This window comes from Rhinatrema bivittatum, chromosome 5, assembly GCF_901001135.1.
Source record: "Rhinatrema bivittatum chromosome 5, aRhiBiv1.1, whole genome shotgun sequence".
Lineage (NCBI taxonomy): Eukaryota > Metazoa > Chordata > Amphibia > Gymnophiona > Rhinatrematidae > Rhinatrema > Rhinatrema bivittatum.
The window spans coordinates 63147800-63175240 of NC_042619.1; the positions used below are offsets into that span (position 1 = coordinate 63147800).

Genomic DNA, 27441 nt, shown 5'->3' on the forward strand with positions numbered 1-27441 from the left:
CGTGGCAGTTTGAAAGTTACCGTCCCTGTGAATCAGGCCCTTAACCGGATATATGGTTCAATATTCAAAATGTTGCCATTTAACCAGATAACTGATTAATAACTTCAAATAAAATTCAAGAAAGTATGTGATGGGCACAGAGGACTTAGTTGAGAAGAATTGAAAGGAAAGCTCGAGATCAGCTGGAGTCTAAGGATATGTACTCATTTGAAAACTTAAAAAAACACAATAAAAAATCCTTGTTTTGTTTGGCTTTCAAATGAAGCAAATAATCCTGCAAAAATTCAGATTTATTTTTTTTTAATTTGCAATAGTTTGGGACTTTCATTGGCGGTTTTAATTTTATTTTTCCGAGGAATTTAACATAACCAATAGAAACTGGAGAAAAATCAGTGGGGAAAAACACTAATTTTCCTTGAAATAACATGAAGTTGAAAACCTTAAGATAAATGTACTTAAAAGCAGAAAAAAAGACTTGCTATCACTGTGCTCTTTAATATTGGAAAGGCAGAATTCTGCTAATCTTTAACATACTTAAGTTCTCTTTTGTTTATAAACTTGATGCCGCCGCTAAGTAAATATTCTTATTATAAAAGCAAAGCCATGAAATTCATATCCTCTGTTCTTTAAACCGTGGCATGCTGCCACTGACAAACTCCACCACACATCCAGATTAGCCTGTGACTGATGTCATTAGCTGAACAGAGACAGAACACGAACCATGCCAGTTCTATTAGTAAGAGCTAAATTAGACTCCGTGCAATAGGATTTAAGTTGATTTCCTCTACACTGTAAACACAGGATTAAGCAATATAAATGCCAGAACAAATTCAAGATATGCACTTTTAAACCTTTGCCTTTTCAAGTTGATTTCATTACAGCTTTGCACAGTTGCTGAGACCTTCTGGACAATATGTGTAAGAAAGGCAAATTAGTGCCATTGTTTATATATGTGTGCTAAAATTAATTTAAAAATTACCAAAATACCAAGCTAAAACAGCACCAAGTTTTCCATGTTTTCTATTATTACTATATTTAAATCACTATTTACATTTTATATGAAAGAGAATTACTTCTCACTGAGCAAGTTTTATGCCAGGATGTTTTAAAATATCATAAGAAATGAATTTTGGGTTTTTTTAAATTAAAGATATGGGCTATAAAATCTGCTTCATATTTCCTGCAAATTGAAACAATTCCAATTCCTTACATGAAATGATGATGATTAAATATAAAATGTTCCATGCTAGGACAGACCAATGGTCCAATAAGTACAGCATCCTGTCTCTGAAAGTGGTCAGCCCTGGTTACCTGGAAATACCCAGCAAAACCTAATTTGAAAATCTGTTTCAAGTTGCTCTCCATAAGAATTAAGAAATTCAGGAACTTGCCCAAATCTTTTTTTAAATTCAGTCATGCTACAAGCCTTCTCAATCGCATTTTCTGGCAACAAGTTCCATAGCTTAATTTTGCACTGACTTGTAACCCTTAGCCGCACACCAACATATTTATTTTTCTTCAGGGCTAGCAAATTCCATCCCATGCTTAACTCTTAGTCCCTGGGGGATTCTTTTTATGGCGGTAAACTCTCGCTTGTGGCCCAGACAATTTTATGCTGCTCTTACTGGGTGTGTAGACTGTAAGTGCATCTCATGAGGTGAGAGGCTGTAATACATTAGGCAGGACCAGGATCTGGGTGTGAAAATAAAGAGTTTACTGATTTTTTAATCATAAATTAAAGTCCATTAGTCAGTAATGTTGAAGTCACATCTGATTGCTGGTACAAGTGTGGTTCTAGGTAGGTAGGTGTTCTTTTATCCAGGCATCAGGGTAGAGCCCCCATGGTGATATTTAATGAACAAATCTCACCCAGCAGCTATCCGGGAATCTTAGTGGAGGCGTCCCCAAGTGCACAGCAAAAATCCTACCTTGGGTCATCTTCTCCTCGGACACCCAGCCTGTCCTGGACCCATAGATGTGGAGATCCGGTTGGGGTCTCCTGATCTGGCTCTTCCATCCTTACTTGTTGTTTCTGGGGAGACTTCTAGTGGGGAAAAGTCAAGTGGGATCAGGCTAGTTCTCATCACTGCATCCCAGTGGGGAGGGGGGATCCAGAAACCTTCCCACACTGTTCAGATTAAAAAAAAATACTTCTTAAGTTAAACTTGATCCATCTTCTGCCCTCACTGTCTCTCGCAGCAGGATCCATCACTGGTGCTTGCCCACCTAGGGTTGAGAGTGGGCTCACAGATCTTTGGTGTCCTGGTGAGAGCCCTTTCACCCCATGAGTGTATCAGGAGTAAAAAGCTATTTCTTCTGTAAGTTAGTAAGAGAAGGACCCTCTGACAGGGAGTGCACAATTAGGTGTCACTTCTAAATGAAACTCCATATGGGTGAAGCTGGGAGGCCTCAGCAGAGTATAAAACTGAAACATCCTTACTGTTCAAAAGCTTCTTCAAACTGATCTCCAAACTGTCCTGAAATGACTGGGCTAAATAGTGTTCAAGCATCCAATGCAGACCTTCTAGGTGGAAGGTTCTGAGGGGATGAATAGCTTCTTCTGAAGTGGGTTCTATCCAGGGACAGTGACATCTGGTGGCCAGACTGGGGGGCGGGGGGGGGGGAATCAGCCACTCTCTCTCCGCCCCCCCCCCCCCAATTTTTTTTTTTCTGAGGAAGTACTTTTACGAATAATTTCCTCAAAGAGATACAGACAAAAATACAGCAGTAAGAATGTTTTATTTACCATCTCACCACCAAAGGGTGCACTTCCCATGGGAAAATTATGACCAGTAGAGCTTGAAGACAATGTGTCTTACATTAAAATCAAAGCATATTTGAAAATACTTTATATTACACAACCATCCTATGGTCATTATCTCCTGTAGAATGAATAGTAATCAGTATGAACCAAGACCAGCACTGCCACTGCTAGAATATGGAGAGTGCTGCCACAACCCAGGAATGAGGTAGACGCTCTCACCATCCAATAGACTGTAAAAACATTACACAATACTTAAAACATTTAAACAAATTGTCCACACGCCATCCCTGTAATGAAAAAGTCATTAGATCTTTGCCCATTAATACTAGTGCATCCCCGGGAGGGAACACTAATGAAACTTGAACACATTAGAGTATTTTATTTTCAAATAGAAATCTCTCCTCTTTAAAACTTCCTCTCTCCTTCCCATCTCACATAAAATGACAGGTTCTCCTTAATGACTGGGATACAGGATGTTTATTTCATCTGCAGAGTAATTTCCTGTAATTAAATAAAGAATTAATGTGAGAGGTGTGAATCCTGTTAGGAGACTCCACCTGTGAAGGGAAACAATAGTTAATCATAAAAATGACAATAAATAAATCAAACACCCATTTTATGAAGTTTTTAAACTTTATATATTACGAGGAGAAATTCAATATTAAAACATATCACATCAAAAAATGAACCAAATAATTAAATTGGAATTGGCATAATTATTAATTAATCCTCAGATGAGGGTGATTTTTATTGTAAGTGTGTTCCCCGAAAGGCTGATATAGTCCATAAAACTGAAGTCTACTTTTCTTCTTGGCCCCTGGTCCAGGCCAGGTCATCTCCTTGAATGAAGACTAATCTCTGCATGGAAAACAGTAAACCCTCTGCCAGAGGGAATATAAAATTCATCCTCCCTTGGAGGGCAAACAAATCATCTCTGTAACTGGAACTTCCGCAGCTTACAGGATTCATTGAAATAAAGCAGAAGACACACAACAAAGAGAGACAAGAACAAAGTTCCTTCTGTAGCAACAGGAACAGTCTTTTCTTTTCAAATTTATCTTCATCCCACTTTACAGAGAAATTAAGTCCTCACTGGGGACATCTTCTTTCTTTGGAATCCTTTGACGCTCATAATGCTCCGGACTTGATTTTTTTTATTGTCACTCCATTAGGCAGAAGGCAAGTTATTGAGTAGGGCTTCTGTTCTCCATTCATCAGATGTTCGATAACAGCGTTTTGGTAGATACTATGCCCTAGGTGCAAGTCCTCTATTTTGCTGTCCAGAGCCCGTTGATAATCAAGGTGTTCCCGTATTCCCTGAGGGTTACTGGAGGCCTTTAGAATGGCTTTGTCAGTGTGCTCTACCAGCCATGCACCCTATTTTCTTCTACAAAGTTCATTATATGCACTGGAACATAAGGTACTGGAGGCAGAAAATGCCTTGAACCTTATGGTCTACCTTATCTGCTGTCCTTGGGAGAACTTGTAGATGTTAGGTCTCTCTCCAAGGACACTGGGCACCAACCAAGGCTGGTCCCTCGCCACTGGTGGTAAAGGCTGGTTGAGGAAATCTCTGCCACTTGAAAGTTCAGAAGGTCACAAAGAAAAAAGACACTCTGCTTTCGCCATCCTTCTTCCTGGTGCATAAAGTGTCTCACTACATAGGGATGATGCCACTCTGGAGGAGATTCCTAAACTTGAGGGTAAACCTGTCAACTCCACTGCCTTCCAACACAGTTCACTGAAGGTTTTTAACCCTTTGACCATAAGATAACATTTCAGGGTAACCACCCCATACATCCCCTCGGCTTGTTCCAGTTTAATCGCCATATACCATTCCTTATGTTCCACTGACCAATGATTTGATACAGGCCAAGGACGGCCCGATGACAACAAGCTGGTTGATGTGGTATTCACAGATTTTCATCTGACCTGGCCCAAATGAGGAGCAGATGTTGCTTTTAATTGCCCAGGAGGAACTCTCATTGGGGTCAACAGCTGCACAGTCTTCGAGTCCGCTGATTTCACTGACCGCTGGCCTTGCCCAATTACGGAGAGTATCATGGCTGCTTCCAGTTCTCTTTGTTCCTGAACTTCCATTTGCTTGGCCCAGGAGAGTGTACCAGGATCACCGTTAGCCCCACCCACAGGGGGATCTTCAATAATGTCTTCCACCACCACGTCTAGGCTGTTGCCACTTGAAGAGGTTGAACTCCACCTGGTCTCAGACTTTGCCATATGGGCCACTTCAAGTACTACTGAAACCTTCGGTGAAGGGGGCATCTCAGTTGATGCTAATTTAATTTATATGGTGCTACTACCGCTTGCATCTGACTCCTCAGGGGAAACTTGGCTTTCCCATTGTTGAAGCACTAGGCAACAAAATACCCTGGAAGCAAATTGGCCACTTTTCCATCCTATGGTGATACTGGGGCCAACCTTGATATCAAAGAACAGGGGTCCATTACATCAGTAGCAGTGCATGAAGACATGCTCTGGACCTTGTACTACTCTACCGTTGATACATTTGACCACCAAGATTGCTCCTGTTCTGGAGAAAGACATTCAAAGTCTGGTGTTGTACTGCACTGGTCTCGCCCCTTGCGTACGGCTAAAGTACTGGCCTGGCCCTCATACCAGGATAACCGCCTCACTCACCCACTGTCCAACAGTTGTCTGCACCGCATAGGCCTCTTTGGTAGATGATTTGGGAGGGTTGCCCTCACTAAAGCTGGAAAGCTTTTGGGTGGATTTTTCAGCTATTCTGTTTCATTAAATGTTGTGGCTTTTCATCACTGCCTCACTCACAGCTGTTAGAAATTAGAAAGTTGCAGATTTCACAATCAAAGTTGGAATGTCCATAAATATAATAAATAGTAGTAGCTGTTGATTGAATTTGATTGCTCGCTTCAGCTATCCTGAGTTAGGGGTCACGGCCTTCACTCACAGTCGCTCGACACCATGCCTATACCACACAGTCCCTCATGCGCAGGATGATGCTGTGAGTGTGCCGCTGCTTTTATATTACTTTATTGGTTCTATGTCGCATACCCTGTGATGATGATGTCAGACGCATTCACCAAACGTGCATTCATCTCTGGCATGCTCCTCTCCCCATAGATGCTCGAGCGTGGGAACGAGTGCCATTTTATTGTAAACACAGTTACTTTTCTAAAGGTCCTTTTACATAGTATATTCGCCAAACATCACATTTCTACTTAAAACACACTGTACACACTTTTCCCATCATCCTCAAGCCCCTATGTTCTTTGAATACCAATTTATGTAACTCTTAGCAGGATTTTTAATCCCAAGGGCACACCAACACATTTATTTTTCTTCAGGGACTGCGCCAGCTAGCAAATTCTATCCCATGCTTAACTCTTAATCCCTGGGTGAAGAGGATTCTTTTTATGGGAGTAAGCTCTCGCTTATGGCCCAGATGATATTATGCTGCTCCCAGGTGAATCTCATGAGGTGAGAGACTGTAATAAATTAGACAGAACCAGGATCTGGGTGTGAAAATAAGGTTTTACTGACTTGTAATCATAAATTAAATTCCATTAGTCAATAATGTTGAAGTTACATATGATTGCTGGTAGCATAGTTCTAGGTAGGAAGGAATCTGAGTAGATCCCCTTGGTGATATTTAATGCGCATAGCTCATCCTGCAGCTATCTGGGAATCCTAGTGGAACGGTCCTTAACTTCATGGCAAAAATACTACCTTAGGTCATCTTCTCCTCAGACACCCAGCCTATCCTGGTCCCATAGATGTGGAGATTTAGTTGGGGGTCTCCTGATCTTGTTCTTCCATCTTTACTTGTTGTTTCTGGGGCGATTTCTCATGGGGAAAAGTCAAGTGGGATCATGTTAGTTCTCAGCACTGCATCCCAGTGGGGAGAGGGATAAGAACATAAATCCATCAAGCTCAGCATCCTGTTTCCAACAGTGGCCAATGTAGGCTACAAGAACCTGGCAAGTACCCAAACACTAAGTAAATTCCATGCTACCGTTGCCAGTAAAAGCAGTGGCTATTCTTTAAGACAACTTAATTAATAGCATTTAATGCACTTCTTATCCATTAACTTATCCAAGCCCTTTTAAAAACCAGCTACACTAACTGCACTAACCACATCCTCTGGCAACAAATTCCAGAGCTTAATTGTGCATTGAGTGAAAAAGAATTTTCTCAAATTAGTTTTAAATGTGATACTTGCTAACTTCATGGAGTGCCCCCTAGTCTTTCTATTATCTGAAAGATTAAATAACCGATTCACATTTACTCATTCTAGACCTCTCATGATTTTAAAGACCTCTATCATATCCCGCCTCACCCATCTCTTCTCCAAGCTGAACAGACCTAACCTCTTTAGCCTTTCCTCATAGGGGAGCTGTTCCATCCCCTTTATCATTTTGGTCATCCTTCTCTGTACCTTCTCCATTGCAACTATATTTTTTTTGAGATACGGTGACCAGAATTGTACACAGTACTCAAGGTGCGGTCTCACCTTGGAGCAATATAGAGGCATTATGATATTTTCCGTTATATTCACCATTCCCTTCCTAATAATTCCTAACATTCTGTTTGCTTTTTTGACTGCCACAGCACACTGAGCTGACAATTTCAAAATATTATCCACTATGATGCCTAGATCTCTTTCTTGGGCGGTAGCTCCTAATATGGAACCTAACATCGTGTAACTACTGTTAACTTTGTGGACCCTTGGACCGATCGGAACCGAAGGATGGAAAGCGGCTGAGCGGTACTCAGCACTGGTGCCGATCGGAAGGCAGCAGAAGCGGACTCGAGGGTGGCTGGCGGATGGAACTGCGGAAAGCCCTATGCGACCAAGGGCTTTGGCGAGGAGAGTGGAGACGACGGAGCTGGTCCAGTAGCGGGAAGGTCTTCGCCCTGGAAGCCGATCCTCCCCCGAGAGGAGCTCGTAGGAGTTCGGCCGCTGGGACTTAGGAGATTCACCCTGGAAGCCGGAGTCCCCCCAGGAGGAGCCCGTAGGGACCCGGCCGCTGGGACTTAGGAGGACCCGCGGGGGTCGAATCTGATGGAGTCCAAGGTAGAGTACCGAGGGGTCGTCGCTTGCCAGTCCAGAGTCAGGAACCAATGGATCACCGTACGCCAGGCCGAGGTCGAGAGCCGAAGAGTCAACGGAAGCCGGTCCGGGGTCAGAAGCCAGAGGTTCACCGTAAGCCAGTCCGGGGTCAGAAGCAGAGGATCGTCGAAAGCCAAAGCCGAGTCAGGAACCAGGGAGTCACCGAAGCCGATCCGAGTCAGGAACCAGGAAACGAAGAGAAGAAACAGGGAACGGAGCAACTGGGAGCAGGCAGGACCTGAGAACCTCGTTGCAAGGCAGAGAAGAGGAGCTACTGCAGGGCTTAAATAGCCCTGCAGCGTCTGACTTCATCGGAGGCCGTCCCCAGCTTCTCCCGCGCTGGCCCCTTTAAAAAGGGAGCTCAGCCGCGCGCGCGCGTCTAGGGGGCGGAGCCAGCCATGGAGAGACGCCGGCTGCTCCGCCGAAGCGAGGACGCGACGGCAGGGGAGCCTGCAGGCCCGGGCGAGATGGAAACGCGCCGGGCCTGCGGCGGCAGAGACCCCCGGAGGCGCGGGGAAGGCGGCCAGGAACCGGGGCTGCCCCGAGGTGAGCGGCGATTCCAGGGCCGACCCGGAATCGCAACAGTACCCCCCCTCCTACGCCCCCTCCCGGAGGGTCGCGGCTTGTCCGGGTGCTCAGAATGGAATTGGCGAAGAAGGTCCTTGTCCAGGATATGGGAAGAGGGTTCCCAGGAGTTCTCTTCTGGACCATACCCCTCCCAGGACAGAAGGTATTCCCACCGATGGCGGCGACAGCGTACATCCAAGACCTCCTTCACCGTGTACGTGTCTCCCTGGGGGGGTGGAGGCAACTGTGGGCTCGGGTGGACTGATCCGGAAGCGAGAGAGTACCAGAGGCTTGAGAAGGGAAACATGAAAAACATCATGAATCTTCAGCGTGGATGGGAGGCGTAACCTGTAGGACACTGCTCCTATGCGTTCGGCTACCGGGAAAGGTCCAATGTAGCGAGGCGCTAGTCTCATGGAGGGAGTCCGCAACTGGATGTGTTTAGTGCTCAGCCAAACCTTTGTCCCGGGTAAGAAAACTGGTGCGGCGCGTCGAGACCGGTCTGCATATTCCTTGAACCGAGCCGCAGTCTTGCGAAGTCTCTCCTGAGTGGAGAGCCAGAGCTGATGGATCTGTTCAGCTGTCAGCTGTGCTGCCGGGGAGGAGACCGTCACAGATAAGGGCAAAGGAGGCTTGGGTACTTTCCCGTAGACCAGCTGGAAGGGGGACTGTAAGGTGGCCGAGTGTTTGTGTCGGTTATAAGAAAACTCGGCCCAGGGAAGAAGCGAGACCCAGTTGTCTTGGAGATCCCCCACAAAGGCTCGGAGAAAGGCCTTGAGGGTACGATTTGTCCGTTCGACCTGGCCGTTACTCTGCGGATGAAAGGCTGTAGTTAGATCCAGCTGCACCCCGAACTTCCTGCAAAGGGCCCTCCAATACTTTGCTGTGAATTGAGGGCCTCGGTCCGAGGTAATATGCAGGGGCAAGCCATGTAGCCGAAAGATATGATGGACAAATAGGTCGGCCAGTTCAGGAGCTGAAGGCAGTTTGGCCAGTGGCACAAAGTGGGCCATTTTCGAGAATCGGTCAATAGTGACCCAAATCACGGTCTTCCCCTCCGAGGGCGGTAACTCCACAATGAAATCCGTGGAAATGTGCGTCCACGGTTCCGTAGGAATGGGAAGCGGCTGAAGGAGACCCCATGGTCGACCTGGTAATGGCTTCTGTTGGGCGCACGTAGGACAGGACTGCACATAGAGCCGGACATCCTCCCTCATCCGTGGCCACCAATAGAACTCTGTTAAGAGCTCAAAAGTCTGGGCAATCCCTGGGTGCCCAGCCGTGAGGGACTCGTGTGCCCACGCTAAGACCCTCCTCCTGGAGCGGACCGGGACTACCGTCTTCCCTGCGGAACTGACGTCAGAGGCGGCCAGACACACTTTAGCTGGATCCAGAATGTAGCGAAGCGGTTCTGGGGTATCATCCGTCTCAGTAGCACGAGAGAGGGCATCTGCCCTTACGTTCTTGGCCGCTGGTCGGTAATGGAGGGTAAAGTTGAATCGGCTGAAAAAGAGGGACCAGCGTGCCTGCCAGGGGTTGAGTCTTTGGGCACGGCACAAGTATTCCAAATTTTTATGATCGGGGTAGACTATGATGGGATGCTGGGCTCCCTCCAGCCACTGGCGCCACTCCTCAAAGGCTAACTTGACGGCGAGTAATTCCTTGTCGCCGATACCATAGTTTTTCTCGGCAGGAGAGAATTTACGAGAGAAATAGGAGCAGGGCCAGGTTTTCCCATTCTTGGAGGGTTGAGCCAACACAGCCCCCACCGCCACGTCGGAGGCGTCCACTTCTACAATAAATTGGCGCAAAGGATCAGGGTGTCGGAGGCAGGTATCCCGTAGAAAGGCCTTCTTGAGTTCCTGGAAGGCTTGTATTGCGGCGGGTGTCCACTTACGGGCATCAGCTCCTTTACGGGTGAGGGTCGTTAGAGGCGCCACCAGGCTGGAGTAGTGCGGAATGAAGTGGCGATAGAAGTTGGCGAAGCCTAAGAAGCGCTGGAGCGCTTTCACCCCGTGTGGCTGAGGCCAGTTCTCGATGGCTGCGACCTTATCCGGGTCCATCTGAAAGCCAGTTGAGGAGACAATGTATCCCAAAAAAGGCAGCGACTCTTGTTCGAATTGGCATATAGCCGGTTCTCTCTTAGTTTCAGGAGTACTTGGCGGACATGTTGACGATGAGAGGCAAGGTCCCGGGAGTAGATTAGGACATCGTCCAAGTACACGATAACCGTGGTGTGCAGCAGCTCGCGAAGAACCTCGTTCATAAGGTTTTGGAACACAGCTGGGGCGTTGCAGAGACCGAATGGCATGACGAGATATTCGTAGTGACCGTCCCTGGTGTTAAAGGCGGTCTTCCACTCGTCACCCGGGCGGATCCGCACTAGGTTATATGCCCCTCGGAGGTCGAGCTTGGTGAAAATGCGAGCCCCTTGAAGGCGATCCAAGAGCTCTGGAATCAAAGGCAATGGGTAACGATCCCGACGGGTGATTAGGTTCAGACCCCGGTAATCGATACAGGGGCGAAGGGACCCGTCCTTCTTCCCTACAAAAAAGAACCCGGCCCCAGCTGGGGAGTTGGATGGTCTGATGAAACCCCGTTCCAGGTTCTCCTTTATATAGGCCGACATAGCCTGAGTCTCAGGCAGGGACAGTGGGTAGACCCTCCCACGGGGTGGAGTGGTCCCTGGCAGCAGATTGATAGCGCAATCAAAGGGTCGGTGCTCCGGGAGTAATTCGGCTTGTTCCTTGGAAAAGACGTCCCGGAAGTCGTGATACTGTGGTGGAACCGTCAAGGGGGTCGTGAGGAGAGGTAGCGTCTGCAACGGGCGAGCAGGGAAGGCAGCGATGGAAACACGCTGAACCCCAGGACGTAATCTGAAGCGAGGCCCAATCGATCGTTGGCGAGTGTTCCCTGAGCCAGGGTAGGCCCAGGACAACTGGGTGGATAGATTTTTCAAGAATGAGAAAAGATATCTCTTCCCTATGCAGGGCTCCGACCTGAAGCTTCAGGGGAGTGGTGCGAGTAGCGATGGTACCCGGGAGTGGGACCCCCTGGATGGAAGAAACTCGCACGGGTGGTTCCTGAGGCAGGACCTCGAGCTGGAGCTGTTGCACCAGTTCTTGGAGGATAAAATTCCCCCCGGACCCAGAGTCTAGCAGGGCTAAGGTGTCAAATCCTCCCTCAGGCAGACAAAGTCGTACCGGTACGGTACATGGGGAGTTGGGTGAAACATTGCCTAGAGTCAACTCCCCGCTAGACTCTAGGTTCGGGCGTTTCCCGGACGCTCGGTACAGCGGGCTAGGAAATGTCCCTTGCTCCCGCAGTAAAGACACAGTCCTTGGGTGCGAGGGCGTCTCCGCTCATCAGAACTCAGGGGGCCTCTTCCCAATTGCATAGGCTCCTCTGCCGAGGTGGTCGCTGCAGCCGACCACCTCGTACCCGTGGCGAGGTGGTTGCTGCAGCCGAGGTGGTCGCTGCAGCCTCGTACCCGTGCCGAGGTGGTCGCTGCAGCCGACCACCACTGCAGGGGAAGATCGGGTACGAGGTGGAGTGATCCTGCGAGTGGTCTGTCCCGGCGTGGGTCTTCGGTCACGGAAGCGACGCTGGATGCGTCGATCGACTCGCCCGGCCAGCTCAATCAGATCTTGAAGATCGTCAGGAAGATCCCGGGCCGCAAGTTCGTCCTGGAGCCGTGGTGAGAGTCCTTCCAGGAAGATTCCATGCAGACTGTCTTCACCCCAGGCCAGCTCAGAGGCGAGGGTCTGGAACTCCATCGCGTATTCTTCCAGAGGCCGGTTTCCCTGTCTCAGCTGGAGCAGTTCAGAGGCGGCTGTGGAGGCGCGAGACGGTTCATCAAAGACTCTCCGAAAAGACTTGACGAACTGCACTAGGTTGTTCAGTCGGGAGTCCTGACGTTCCCAGAGGGACGAAGCCCAGGCCAAAGGTTTTCCATCAAGGAGGGAAATGATGTACGTCGTCTTGACTCGATCCGTAGGAAATTGCGCGGGCAGCAGGTCAAAACGGATATAGCATTGATTGAGGAATCCTCTGCATGACTTTGGATCCCCTGAGTACCGGGCGGGTGCAGGCATCTGTACAGGCGCGGTGGAACCCATACTGGCCTGGGAAGAAGATGCCACAGGGGCAGCTGCGGAAGCCCCCTCCACGCGATCCGCCAGGCGTTGAACAGTCGACATCAAGGTGTCGAGGCACATCTGTTGCTGCTGTAGCTTCTGGGCTATGCCCGGAATGGCTTTGAGTCCAGCAAGGTCCGCCGGGTCCATGGCCTTGCAATCTGTTAACTTCGTGGACCCTTGGACCGATCGGAACCGAAGGATGGAAGGCGGCTGAGCGGTACTCAGCACTGGTGCCGATCGGAAGGCGGCAGAAGCGGACTCGAGGGTGGCTGGCGGATGGAACTGCGGAAAGCCCTATGCGACCAAGGGCTTTGGCGAGGAGAGTGGAGACGACGGAGCTGGTCCAGTAGCGGGAAGGTCTTCGCCCTGGAAGCCGATCCTCCCCCGAGAGGAGCTCGTAGGAGTTCGGCCGCTGGGACTTAGGAGATTCACCCTGGAAGCCGGAGTCCCCCCAGGAGGAGCCCATAGGGACCCGGCCGCTGGGACTTAGGAGGACCCGCGGGGGTCGAATCTGATGGAGTCCAAGGTAGAGTACCGAGGGGTCGTCGCTCGCCAGTCCAGAGTCAGGAACCAATGGATCACCGTAAGCCAGGCCGAGGTCGAGAGCCGAAGAGTCAACGGAAGCCGGTCCGGGGTCAGAAGCCAGAGGTTCACCGTAAGCCAGTCCGGGGTCAGAAGCAGAGGATCGTCGAAAGCCAAAGCCGAGTCAGGAACCAGGGAGTCACCGAAGCCGATCCGAGTCAGGAACCAGGAAACGAAGAGAAGAAACAGGGAACAGAGCAACTGGGAGCAGGCAGGACCTGAGAACCTCGTTGCAAGGCAGAGAAGAGGAGCTACTGCAGGGCTTAAATAGCCCTGCAGCGTCTGACGTCATCGGAGGCCGTCCTCAGCTTCTCCCGCGCTGGCCCCTTTAAGAAGGGAGCTCAGCCGCGCGCGCGCGCGTCTAGAGGGCGGAGCCAGCCGTGGAGAGACGCCGGCTGCTCCGCCGAAGCGAGGACGCGACGGCAGGGGAGCCTGCAGGCCCGGGCGAGATGGAAACGCGCCGGGCCTGCAGCGGCAGAGGCCCCCGGAGGCGCGGGGAAGGCGGCCAGGAACCGGGGCTGCCCCGAGGTGAGCGGCGATTCCGGGGCCGACCCAGAATCGCAACAACTACAGCATGGGTTATTATTCCCTATATGCATCACCTGGTACTTGTCCACATTAAATTTCATCTGCCATTTGGATACCCAATCTTCCAGTCTCACAAGGTCCTCCTGCAATTTATCACAATCTGCTTGTGATTTAACTATTCTGAACAATTTTGTATCTTCTGCAAATTTGATTACCTCACGCATCGTATTTCTTTCTAGATCATTTATAAGTGTATTGAAAAGTAAGGGTCCCAATACAAATCCCTGAGGCACTCCACTGCCCAATCCCTTCCACTGAGAAAATTGTCCATTTAATCCTACTCTCTGTTTTCTGTCTTTTAGCCAGTTTGTAATCCACGAAAGGATATCGCCACCTATCCCATTAATTTTACTTTTCCTAGAAGCCTCTCATGAGGAAACTTGTCAAACGCCTTCTGAAAATCCAAGTACACTACATCTACCGGTTCACCTTTATCCACATGTTTATTAACTCCTTCAAAAAAGTGAAGCAGATTTGTGAGGCAAGACTTGCCTTGGGTAAAACCATGCTGACTTTGTTCCATTAAACCATATCTTTCTATATGTTCTGTGATATTGATGTTTAGAACACTTTCCACTATTTTTCCTGGCAATGAAGTCAGGCTAGCCAGTCTGTAGTTTCCTGGATTGCCCTTGGAGGCCTTTTCAAATATTGGGGTTACATTAGCTATCCTCCAGTCTTCAGGTACAATGGATGATTTTAATGATAGGTTACAAATTTTTACTAATAGGTCTGAAATTTCATTTTTGAGTTACACAGAACTCTGGGGTGTATACCAACCGGTCCAGGTGATTTACTACTCTTCAGTTTGTCAATCAGGCCTACCACATCTTCTAGGTTCACCGTGATTTAGTTCAGTCCATCTGAATCATTACCCATGAAAACCTTCTCCAGTATGTGTACCTCCCCAACATCCTCTTCAGTAAACACCGAAGCAAAGAAATCATTTAATCTTTCCGCGATGGCCTTATCTTCTCTAAGTGCCCCTTTAACCCCTCGATCATTTAATGGTCCAACTGACTTCCTCACAGGCTTTCTGCTTCGGATATATTTAAAAAGTTTTTACTGTGAGGTTTTGCCTCTACGGCCAACTTCTTTTCAAATTCTCTCTTAGTCTGTCTTATCAATATCTTACATTTAACTTGCCAACGCTTATGCATTATCCGATTTTCTTCTGTTGGATCCTTCTTCCAATTTTTGAATGAAGATCTTTTGGCTAAAATAGCTTCTTTCACCTCCCCTTTTAACCATGCCAGTAATCGTTTTGCCTTCTTTCCACCTTTTTAAATTTGTGGAATACATCTGGACTGTGCTTCTAGGATGGTATTTTTTAACAATGACCACGCCTCTTGCACCCTTGTTGCCTTTGTATCTGCTCCTTTCAGTGTTTTTCTTACAATTTTTCTCATTTTATCAAAGTTTCCCTTTTGAAAGTTTAGCACGAGAGCCGTGGATTTGCTTTCTTTCCCCCTTCTAGTCATTAATTCAAATTTGATCATATTATGATCACTATTGCCAAGCAGCCCCACTACCGTTACCTCTCTCACTAAATCCTGTGCTCCACTGAGAATTAGATCTAAAATTGCTCCCTCTCTTGTCGGTTCCTGAACCAATTACTCCATAAAAATGTAATTTATTCCATCCAGGAACTTTATATCTCTAGCATGTACCGATGATACAATTACCCACTCAATATTAGGGTAATTGAAGTCTCCCATTATTACCGCACTACCAATTTGATGTAGCTTCCCTAATTTCTCAGCACTTCACTGTCAGCCTCACCATCTTGACCAGGTGGACAGTAGTATAGTCCTATCACTATAGTCTTCCCCGACACACAAGGGATTTCTACCCATAAAGATTCAATTGTGCATTTAGTCTCATGCAGGATGTTTATCCTGTTGAACTCTATGCCATCCCGGACATAAAGCACCACACCACCTCCTGGGTGCTCCTCTCTGTCATTGCAATATAATTTGTACCCCGGTATAGCACTTGCCCATTGGTTGTTCTCCGTCCACCATGTCTCTGAGATGCCAATTAAGTCTATGTCATCATTCACTGCTATACATTCTAATTCTCCCATCTTTCTTCTTAGACTTCTGGTATTAGCATACAAACATTTCAAAGTTTCTTTTTTGTTTGTATTTTCATTCTGCTTTTTAATTGATAGGGATAAGTTAGAATTTTTTAGCTCAGGTGAGTTTTTAGTTACAGGCACTTGGACTACTTTTCTTATTATTGAAACCTCACTGTCGGGATGCCCTAATTCTAATGTATCATTAGTATACTTTGAAGATACCTCTCTCTGAGCCATGCGCTGCTGAGCGACTGTCGGCTTTCCCCTTTGTTTTAGTTTAAAAGCTGCTTTATCTCCTTTTTAAAGGTTAGCGCCAGCAATCTGGTTTGACCCTGGTCAAGGTGGAGCCCATCCCTTTGGAAGAGACTCCCCCTTCCCTAAAAGGTTCCCCAGTTCCTAACAAAACTGAATCCCTCTTCTTTGCAGCATCGTCTCATCCACGCATTGAGACTCCGGAGCTCTGCCTGCCTCTGGTGACCTGCGCGTGGAACAGGAAGCATTTCAGAGAATGCTACCCTGGAGGTTCTGGATTTAAGCTTTCTACCTAAGAGCCTAAATTTGCCTTCCAGAACCTCCCTCCCACATTTTCCTATGTGTTGGTGCCCACATGTACCACGACAGCCGGCTCCTCCCTGCACTGTCTAAAATCCTATCTAGGTGATGTGTGAGGTCCACCACCTTCGCACCAGGTAGACATGTTACCAGGCAATCTTCATGCCCACCAGCCACCCAGCTGTCTACATTCCTAATAATTGAATCACCAACTATGACGGCTGACCTAACCATTCCCTCCTGGGCAGTAGGCCTTAGGGAGATATCCTCGGTGCGAAAGGCCAATGCATCACCTGGAGAGCAGGTCCTTGCCAAAGGATCCTTTCCTGCTGTATCAGGTTGATGCTCTCCAATCATGAGACCTTCTTCTTCAAGGCAGCACCAGGGCTGCCAGTCTGAAGGTGGGACGTGGCTACTATATCCCTGAAGGTCTCATCTATATACCTCTCTGTATGCCTCAGTTCCTCCAGGTCAGCCACTCTAGCCTCCAGAGATCGGATTCATTCTCTGAGAGCCAGGAGCTCTTTGCATTGTATGCACATGTACAATTTCTCACTGGTGGGTAAAAAATCATACATATGACACTCAATGCAAAAGACTGGGAAGCTCCCCTCTTGCTGCTGGACTGCTGCCTTCATCTCAAATTTCTTCAGTTCCTACTTAAGTTTTAGGTTGCTATGGGAGTAGGAATGTGTCTAATTAATGTCCTTTAAATGTATTTAGTGAATTGACTATGGGGTAGATTTTATAAAACAGCGCGAGCGCGTACTTTTGTTGGCGCACCAGGCGCAAACAAAAGTACGCTGGATTTTAGTAGATACGCGCGTAGCTGCTAAAATCCTGGATCGGCGCGCGCAAGGCTGCCGATTTTGGGCAGCCGGCGCGCGTCGAGCCGCGCAGCCTGTCTCCGTTCCCTCCCTTCCTCTACCTTCCCCACCCCCCCGGCCCTATCTAAACCCCCCCCCTACCTTTATCCCTGGATTTACGCCTCCCGGAGGGAGACGTAAATCCACGCGTGCCAGCGGACAGCTGGCGCGCGGAGACACGATCCGGGGGCGGTTCCGGAGGGCGCGGCCACGCCCCCGGGCCGCCCCCGGCCCGAAACCACGCCCCCGAAACGCCCCTGAAACGCCGCGCCGATCGGCCCCGCCCCCGACACGCCCCCCTCGAAAAACCCCGGGACTTACGCGAGTCCCGGGGCTCTGCGCGCACCGGCGGGCCTATGGAAAATAGGCGCGCCAGCGCGCAAGGCCCTGCTCACGTAAATCTGGGCGGATTTACGCGAGCAGGGCATTTAAAATCCGCCCCTATATGTCTAGTAGTGGCCTACAGGGGAATGATCAAATGCTCAATAAGGTGTTTTTTGTTTTTTTTAAGTAGCATCTGCCTATAAATTAAAGGATGAGCTAGGGGTGGGTGGGTGAGGAGTGGGAGTGTTAGGAAATACAAACAGTCTAACTTCAGTTAGTCAGCCAGAGTGATTCACTGCTCCCTGATTAACAACTGTTGGTACCTAATCAAACTAGATCACAGTACCTCAACACCTTTCCAACGTGAGTAAATGAACTGAACTTTTCAACCTTTTTAATTAGGAATAAACTGCTCCTAGCTTATTTCTAGCTACTTTTTTGGCTACTTTTTTCTTTTTTGTTTTTTGTTTTTAATATACAAACAGTCTAACTTCTGCTTACTAGCTGCCTTACAGACTATTAAAAATAAACACACTAACTACTGCTTACTAGCTGCCTTACTGACTGACTATTTAAAAATACAAATATTCTAACATCTGTTTATTCGCTGCCTTACTGACTATTAAAAGCACAAACACACAAACACACTAAATAATATTCCCAAATAATTAACTTTGCCCCAATACTTTTAAAAAAGACAATTTCCCAAGCAAAAACTTACTGATTCCTTTCAGCCACCAGAAAGGTGATCCGTTTCTCTCAGTGCTCCCAGTGGGGACATTATCAAACCTTCTAAAAATCTAGATATAATACCTTGACTGGCTCACCTTTATCCAGATGTTTACATATTTACATCTTCAAAGAATCCTAATAGGTTGGTAAGGCATGGCTTCCCTTTGCTAAACCCACATTGCCTTTTTCCCATTAAGTCATGACGATCCATATGCCTCAATAATTCTGTTCTTAACTATAGTTGCAATGCAAATTTTGGACGCTAGAAGCATTCAAAAGAAAACGAACCTACCTCCAGCAAAAACATAATAGATTTGTTCAAAATTTTACTTTTGTGGACCAATATCTGCAATAATAATTTTGCCCTCTTTAAATTCACTATTCTGCAGCTTGTGATGCATTTATTCTTTAGTATCTTTACATGTATCCTCGTGATGCCTGTGTAGTTTCTGACAAATATTAGTAGATTAACACCTTGATTTATTTAAATTCATAATGGAGGCTGTAGACTGAATAGGAGGGGCATTCCACAACCTTAAATAATAATGTCTCCTTGTGAATAAAATACAAATCTGAATGAGAAACAGTTCATTATTTTGCTTTAGCTACCAAATGAATTAATGAAAACAATTTTACTGGCAATGCTGTTTTAAAGATTACGTGCAAATATACAATTTCTCATTGGCAAATAAATAAGCCTTGCTGTTGAGTTTAATGCAGGACTGCATTTAACTAAGTATAACAGCATTCACAGCTTGCCGTCTTTTATCTGGGAAAAGTGAATCACACTACACTATCATACCACCATTTCTTTATGCTTGCAATCTGATATGTACCATGCCCTATAAACATAAAACTGACACACTTTTCTTCTAAAGTGTTATTAAGTAGTATTTTTTTTAAAACTAAAAAGCTTGGAGAAACCATAAAAAAGTGATAAATAGACAACTCATTTCTGCTATGCAGTTTTCATCACCAGTGGTTTCAGAAAGCAATGGAAGAAGTTATTGCATTCACCATGATTACATTGGTTGCAGCCAAGAAAGTATAACTGAAATTGAATCGTTACCTATTACCCAGGAGATTATGAGCATCTCCATCCATGAAAAGCAGGATGTTTTCATCCTAAACAGCTGTTTTGCATTATCTGTGCTCGTTTCATTAGGACGGAGTTTGGTGCCTTCAAATCTGTCAGCTGCATTCATGACCAGCAGACCAAGGAAAATGGTGAAAGAAGCTGCATGTGCTACAAACTTCATAAAGGGTCCACGCATGATCTTCCCCAGCTGAAACACAGGTGACAGAAGAGAAGCATCACATAAACATCATGCAAACACAAGTCTGAATATTATACAGTACAAACCCCAAAACAACAACAGCTGAAGCTCTTCTGAGCACCAGTCACATGAGGTCCATATTCAAAGGACTTTGTCCTGCTAAGTGGCCCTTAGCTGAATAAACCGCAATGTTTTAAATGTCCCGCCTGTTTGACCACCCCTGAATTATCCAGTTAAGTCATTAGCTGGCTAACAACTTAGCCACATAAAAGGGGGCTGATCTGTGGCATTCCTGGACAGAGCAAAGTTAGCTGGTTAACTTGGTTGTATAGTGCCAATATTCAGCATCTGTGGCTAAGTTATCCGGATAAACTTAGTGCTGTCTCCCAGCAGGCTACAGTTATCTGGGTATATGTGCCCACATAGCTTTAACCTTAACTAGCTATATTCAATATATAACCGGTTAAGTAACAAAAAAAACCCCCTTCTGGTCCAACAGGCTTAATTCCCCAATCCCCACCCCCATCCCCCAAAATTATATCAGTGTCTGATGCTCCCATCCCCTTCAGCTCCTGAAAAGAAGATGCAAGTCATAGTGTCCTGAGGCCCCCTCACATAGGCTCTCTCCTAACTTCCACTTCACCCTGCTTACCCACCCATAACCCTACCTCCAATCTCCCTGCCCACCCAAAATCCTCCAAAGCCCTTAAGGCCACTGGGAATGTGGTACATTCATGGTACGCTGTCAGAGTATTACACGGCAGCAACACTGGTATTACCCGCTCCCAGCACTGCTTTCAACGTATCGTGCTCCCGGTGGCCCCAGGGATTCTGAGGGGTTCTGATTGAAGTGGCAGGGTAGGGTTTTTCAGGAGGGTAGGGAGGGGGTTAAGCGGGGGCCCAGATGACGTAGGGCGAGGTGGGGAAGAGAGGCTAGGGCCCGCATTTTCTGTTCCTTCTTTTGGGGTCATGAGGGGTCATTGGGCACTATGCCCCAATGTAAGTTTTACCAACTTTCAGAAGATGGGAGGTGGAGATTTGAGTCTGCAAACCTGGAAGGGTATTAAGTTGGTGCTTAACTGGCTAAATGTTGAATATAGCCAGCTAAGGTTCAAGTTATCCCGGTATATGGATCCACATAACTTTAAAACTTACTGGTTGTATTCCATTATTGCCAAGTAAATGTAAAATTATTCAGATAAAATTACTCATATAACTTTAACCAAGTATATGCAGTGGGAGACCTGTGCTGCTGAATATCTATCACATGTTATCAAGCTAATTTTAGACAGATAACATTTCTGCTCACTGCCTTTCTGAATATTACCCTATGTGTTGCTGGAGTGATTTTTACTCAGAGACTGATTTTCAAGTGGTAAAACAGATTTCCCCAGTAATTTGGTAACAACTTAACATATATGTTTGTTTGCTATCAGATGTTTTCCTAATGATTTTCAGAGGTAATCTTTTTATTAAATTATATTTTTCAGGCTTATGCTTATAATATCACAACTAGGGAGATGTCTGGGCATGAAACAAACAATGAATTATAAGCAGTGTGATATCCATGCTATCGTGTGGTCTCCACCTCTCAGGGTTTTATAGTTGAAGAAAGAGCTTCTCAAAGATTAATCACAAATATAACCCTAGAAAGAAATGCTTTGTAGCGACTACACTAATAGTTTGTCTCTGATCAACTGGAAGCCCAATTTTCATTAGAAAAAAAGAGAGAATTCATTTCAAATCCTTTTATTCATCAGAAATAGATATGTTTTCCTTTCTAATAACTGTGCGTTCTCCCCTATATGTAGCTTTGTTGCTTTGCCACCAGCAAGAAGACACAGCATTTTGTGATGCCCCTCTATCCCATGGGTGGCCAACTCTGGTCCTCAAGAGACACAAACAGGCCTGGTTTCCCGAATATCCACAATGACTATGCATGAGATATATTTGCATGCACTACCATGGTATGCAAATTTATCTCATGCATAGTCATTGTGGATATCCTGAAAGCCAATCCCTATTCTATATTTGAGCCTCAGTTTAGGTAAAAGCTGTTCCACATGCTGCTCTCACACTGGTGGTTAATAAACCAACACAAGGAATTCTAAATATATTTTCAAATCATTTTATAAAGCCAAAGGACATTTTGAAAAATCTCACCGGGGACCACCATCTTCTTTTATTTCCATTGATGTTGGGCTCCTTAGGTTTAAGAAGACAATTTTGAAAAACTACAACACTGACTCTTAGGGAGATTACAACTATGCACATGTTACGAGCGCGCGCGGGCGCAGTCGTCTCGGGCGGATGGTGAGCCCTTGGGCCACGGCAGGACCCCAGGAGGAGCCCAAGGCCACACCGTGGGAGGTGAGCTGAGCAGGCATGGTGAGCCAGGCAGGCAGGAACAGAAGCAGGAAGTCCGGCCCTCAGCCGGACCTGCATGCCCATGGTAGCCAACACGGGGAAGTTGACTAATGAACGGTCCTCCGACTGTTCCCGGCCCTTTCGGACCTGCCGCAGGGAACGGCAATGGGCAGCAGGCCGGACAGAGGCGAGGGCAGACAGAGTCCTTAAACAAACGACATCAGACAGGGCAGAAGCAGGCTGAAGCAGACGGAGACATCAGGACAAGGGCTGAAGCGAGACACTAGAAGGATCCAGGCGAGTAGGAACGCCGATGCTGGGATACTCACATCCGAAGCCCCCTCGGCTGGCAGAGGAAGACATCAGGGTACGGGCTGAAGCAGACACTGTAGACAAGGCTGGACGGGAACATTGCACTGTCCATCAGGGCGCCCTACTCAGCCCACCCGTGGGACTGAGTCACGGACCACCCTGTCCCAGACGCGCCCTACACAGCCCTGGGAGGCTGGTCGCGGACCACGCTGAGAAGGAGGGCGCAGGGAAGACCCAGGCGAACAGGACTCCGATGCTGGGAAACTCACATCCGAAGCCCTTACGGCTGGCAGGCACAGGAACAAACATCTAGGCAGGGTCAGAGACAGGCATCAAGGCAGAGACACTGGACATCAGGACCAGCAAGCAGAGACAGGACAAGGCGCCATCAAACATGGAGGACCTGGATCAGCTAGGTTACAGGCGACTGTAATGCTCAGATCCAAGGCCAAGACACAGTGAACAGAAAGTCCTTAAATACTGGAGGCAGAAGGCAACTCCCTGGGAGGAGCTTGCCAGGACCGCCCACCGCTGGTCCTATAACTAGGGTAGAGAGCTGCGGACCAGCCCCTAGGGAAGGGCGTCGCCCAACAGGAAGTCCAAACACTGAGGCTGCAAGCCACCGGCATGCCTCAGGAGCAGCTAGGCCTCTCAGGCCCTGGAGCAAGTCCTGGATGATGCGCAGGCGAGGCCCTGGCTTCAGAGCGGCCTCTGGAGGAAGGTAAGAGACCTCCTGCAGCGCAGCAGCAGGGGGGATCGCAACAGCACATAGTTATAAAATTAAAGTACATGCAGACTTTGAAAATCCTGTCTTAATTGGAAAGTGTATGTGTTGAATTGTACACACATAGAGTTACACCTACTCTAAGCAGGGCATATTATGTGCATATAAAGTTACCTGTATTCTTTTGAAAATATGAAAGTACACACGAAGGCCCTAGTCCCACTCTAAGCCTTGTTCTCTCCCCCCCACCGCCACCCCCTGAACACATATAAAATTTGCACATACCTTTATACATACTATCCACAGAAATATGTGTCAATTTCAATTATGATGTTGAATTGAGCTTGGAATAGCTAGTGGCACTGGCCATAGATCACTATGGCCCAGATTTATCATTTTGCTATAAATATAGCAGAAATAGCACCCACAAGAAAAAAATGGGCATGGTTGTACAAATTGTAGAGTTACCGCATATGGCAACACATGGTATATTATCGCAGGTCATAACGCACAATCACAGCCATTATTGCAGAGGAGAGGGGGAGAGAGAACTTAAACAGGGTGAATAGAACTCTCTGTATAAGTAGCACTGTAGATGGGCACGTTCAACTCAGGGTGGGTTTGGTGGGGGAGGGGTGTTACAAATAGAGTCAGAGGAATTAACTTCAAATTTGATATAACTGATTAATTTCTATCATTTGAATCAACGAAAGGTACAACAAAAGGAGTTGATTTGTACAATACAATTTGCAGTTAATTCCTCTGACTGTGCCTATAACATCACCACGTCAAACCTCCCCCAACCCCCCAAACCCACCCTGAGTTGAATGTGCCCATCTACAGTGCTACTTATACAGAGAGTCCAATTCACCCTATTAAAGTGTTCACTCTTTCTCTCTCTCTCGCTCCCCGTGTAATAAAAACATTTTCCATGGTAACACAAGGCTAACAAGGGTAGAACGCACAGAAAAAAGGTGTAGTTATTTCTGATGTTAAATCCCATTCCGTGCTAACAGAGCCTCATTTCCATTAACTCTTCCCCAACTTCTCTCACTTTTGCATACTAACATGTGTTTTGATATTTAACATGTGAGTGAATTAAAAATTACCCTGTTATAGAATTGTCATTGACCTACCCAGTATATATTGAGGATATCTAAGACTTCTGGCACAATGTATGGAGACCATGTGGCGATAATATGCATCACATCATGGAATCTTCCATAAATGTGATACATGTTTTTTTTCACTGAATTTTCTCCTAATTTTTTAAATTAAATTCCAAAAAGAAATATCATGCTGTTCCTAAGTACAATTGCAATCAGTGCTGGCATACTCAGTTATTTTAATAACAGTGTAGTCCAACATGAACCAACGTCATGCCAACCCGTACCATTTATTTATTAGTACATCAAGGAATTTTTTTATTGTTGCAGAATCCAAAATCTCCACTGTGAAAAGAGCATGCAGTTCACATTTATTGTACCTCTCTATATTACAGACTGACCTTGCTACATGGTGCAATCCAGTAAACCATTGAGAGAAACGGAAGTCCTACAGCAACAGCCAGAACAACCAGAAATTTCACTGCAATAGTCTGCTGACGTAAGCCGGAAAGATTCTCATACCAGATTGATAGAAGCTGCTGCTGGCAATTTGGATGTGCTACAAACTATAATGAAACAGGAATATAACACAGACTGTATTATGTAAACAAACCAAAAGGTAGTTACTGAACATACTTATTAGGTATATCGTTAAACAGGATTGTGGTAAAAACTATCCAGACAGAAGCTTCTCTATGCTTCCATGCTCAGCCAGTGAGGAGAGAGTCATTATGAAGAAAATTTAATGAGAGCATCTACTATTGTCCTTCTGTCTCTTTAAGTCTCAATAAAATGGAGCTCCTGGACCCAACTGGTGTCACGGAGATGTGAAAAAGGGAGAAAAAGCTCTTTAAGTAGGTACGTTTAAAAATGAGGAGGTCCATATTCAAAGGCATGTGGCCAGATAACTCAGAGGTTTTCTGGCTTAATGAATATTTGGCACTTATCTGGATAACATTTTATTCAGCTAAAATTTGGCTGGGTAAATTAGGAGCATTCCGGGGGTATAACTGTGATGAGCTGAGTTAGCTGGATAAGTCTTATCGTCCCACAGACCTGTCCTAAATTTAGCTGGATAAACTTCTCAAGCTAACTTTAGGATAGATGGATATACTTAGCAATGCAGCCTCACTGCTGAATTTATAAGCCAGTTTATCCGGCTAACATACCGAGCTGCACAGCGGCTGAATATGGACCTCTAAGGAAATAATTCTTATAGTGACAAGTTGTTTACAGTCTTAAACTATAGCAACATACTGGTGCTTGCAGGTTAGTTATATTCAAATATTGCTTAAAAGTTCAGATGCTTGTAGCAACAGTGTCAAATGCTAATTTGGTTTTCTTACTATTTGCAATAGAACTCCTCATTCTTGGCTAAACCCAGATATTACAGTATATTCTGCTATATCCTGGAAACATTTCTGGCACAGAGACAATAAAGCCTGAAAATCCTCAAATAGGGCAGTCAAGGATGTAATAGAATGGCTGGATCAGACCTTAATTTGTTTGTGAATGGAAATGATGTTTTGGCATATGGCTCTGATTCACTATTCCTATTGCTACATGTTGAGGGCAATTCACAAAGTGATTTAAGAACATAAGAGCATAAGAAATTGCCATGCAAAGGTCCATCAAGCCCAGCAACCTGTTTCCAACAGAGGCCAAAGTAGGCCACAAGAACCTGACAATTACCCAAACACTAAGAAGATCCCATGCTACTGATGCAATTATAGCAATGACTATTCCCTAAGTAAACTTGATTAATAGCAGTTAATGGACTTCTCCAAGAACTTATCCAAACCTTTTTTGAACCCAGCTACACTAACTGCACTAACCACATCCTCTGGCAACAAATTCCAGAGCTTTATCGTGTGTTGAATGAAAAAGAATTTTCTCCGATTAGTCTTAAATGTGCTACTTGCTAACTTCATTGAATGCCCCCTAGTCCTTCTATTATTTGAAAGTGTAAATAACCAATTCACATCTACTCGTTCAAGACATCTCATGATCTTAAAGACCTCTATCATATCCCCCCTCAGCCGTCTCTTCTCCAAGCTGAACAGCCCTAACCTCTTCAGCCTGTCCTCATAGGGGAGCTGTTCCATCTCCTTTATCATTTTGGTCACCCTTCGCTGTGCCTTCTCCATCACAACTATATCTTTTGTGAGATGCAGCGTAAAAAGGGTCTAATCCATATCATTTGGCCGTCTGAAGACTGCGCTTCTTCAATGCTAATAAAAGACCATCATGTACTTTTAGCCTCATTGAGAAGAAGTGTTCCCGGGGGGCATGATTAGGTCAGGAGAGGAAAAGTATACACATTCACAGCATTCTCAATTCTATGCATGGACTTTTCCAGCAAAATTCTGTCCACAGGAAAAGCAGGTGCAAGTGAATGTGTTGTGCTTTATACTTGTGGCACATTTGGGATTTGGTAAAAAAAAACTTGAGGATGAAAAGAATAATGCAGGCTTTGTCCTAATGTGAACAGTTTGAAATTGCTCCCAAGTGATCTCTTCAGATTTGAAAGTGCCTTGTTATAACAAGTGAAGCAAGCAAAACTGCTCAGTTCAACAACCTGCTATGTTGTTGTTGCAAATTTTCAGATTTAGAATGATGGTGATTTAAGGAACAAAGAAAAGATGTCTTCCACAAAATAAAACATCATATATTCTAGATTATTACAATATAAGCGGGTTGAAGCATAATTGTAACACAGAAAGAGTAAGCAGCATTCCTGAAGATTCTCAGACATAAAAAAAAATGATTTGCACTGTACATAGCCTCTATGAACTCTTCTTTCATAGGTGAAAACCTCTTCCTTCCAATCCCTTTTCATCTGCCTTTTCCACTAGCCAGAAAATCAACTGCACATCTTAATGGGCAAAACTCTTGCATATCATCCAGTACAATCTGAGTTCTGTGCTGGCCACGGCACTGAGTCAGCACTCACAGCCCTAATCAATGGAATCAGTCTCCTGTGGGAATTGATGCATTATCATTTTTAGCAATACGAGGGCCTAATTCATCGAGCTATTTCCCATAGACACAGAATGGGAGAAAAACCTTAGTGAATCAAGCAGTGAGTGCAGCATGTGATCTAGTAGATCATCAACTTTGATCTCGACTCGCTGAGTTTGGATTTGATGGCACAGTATTGACCTGGTTTACTTCTTTTTTGAAAGATTGTATATTTCATGTTACGGTAGTTGTGATTTTTTCAATCCCAGGGTTGCCTCACGGCTCTGTTTTGGCCCTGCTACTATTTATCGATGTAAATCGATCTGATATGGTTATTACCATGAAGGTCGGTATAGAAAAGTGTTAAATAAAATAAATAAATTTAGACTA

At 46.0% G+C, this 27441-nt stretch overlaps 1 protein-coding gene across 2 annotated transcripts in view; it reads right to left on the reverse strand.

The window, feature by feature from the left end:
• The window catches only part of TRPC6 (transient receptor potential cation channel subfamily C member 6), a 357579-nt gene that overhangs the window by 148018 nt on the left and 182120 nt on the right, over window positions 1–27441 (reverse strand). For both annotated transcript variants that reach the window (XM_029602398.1, XM_029602399.1), the window contains exons 4-5: window positions 24492–24656; window positions 19374–19590 (exon numbers count right to left, since the gene is read on the reverse strand). In XM_029602398.1, the coding sequence (XP_029458258.1) occupies window positions 19374–19590; window positions 24492–24656 (382 nt within the window). The remainder of the gene's footprint in view (window positions 1–19373; window positions 19591–24491; window positions 24657–27441) is intronic.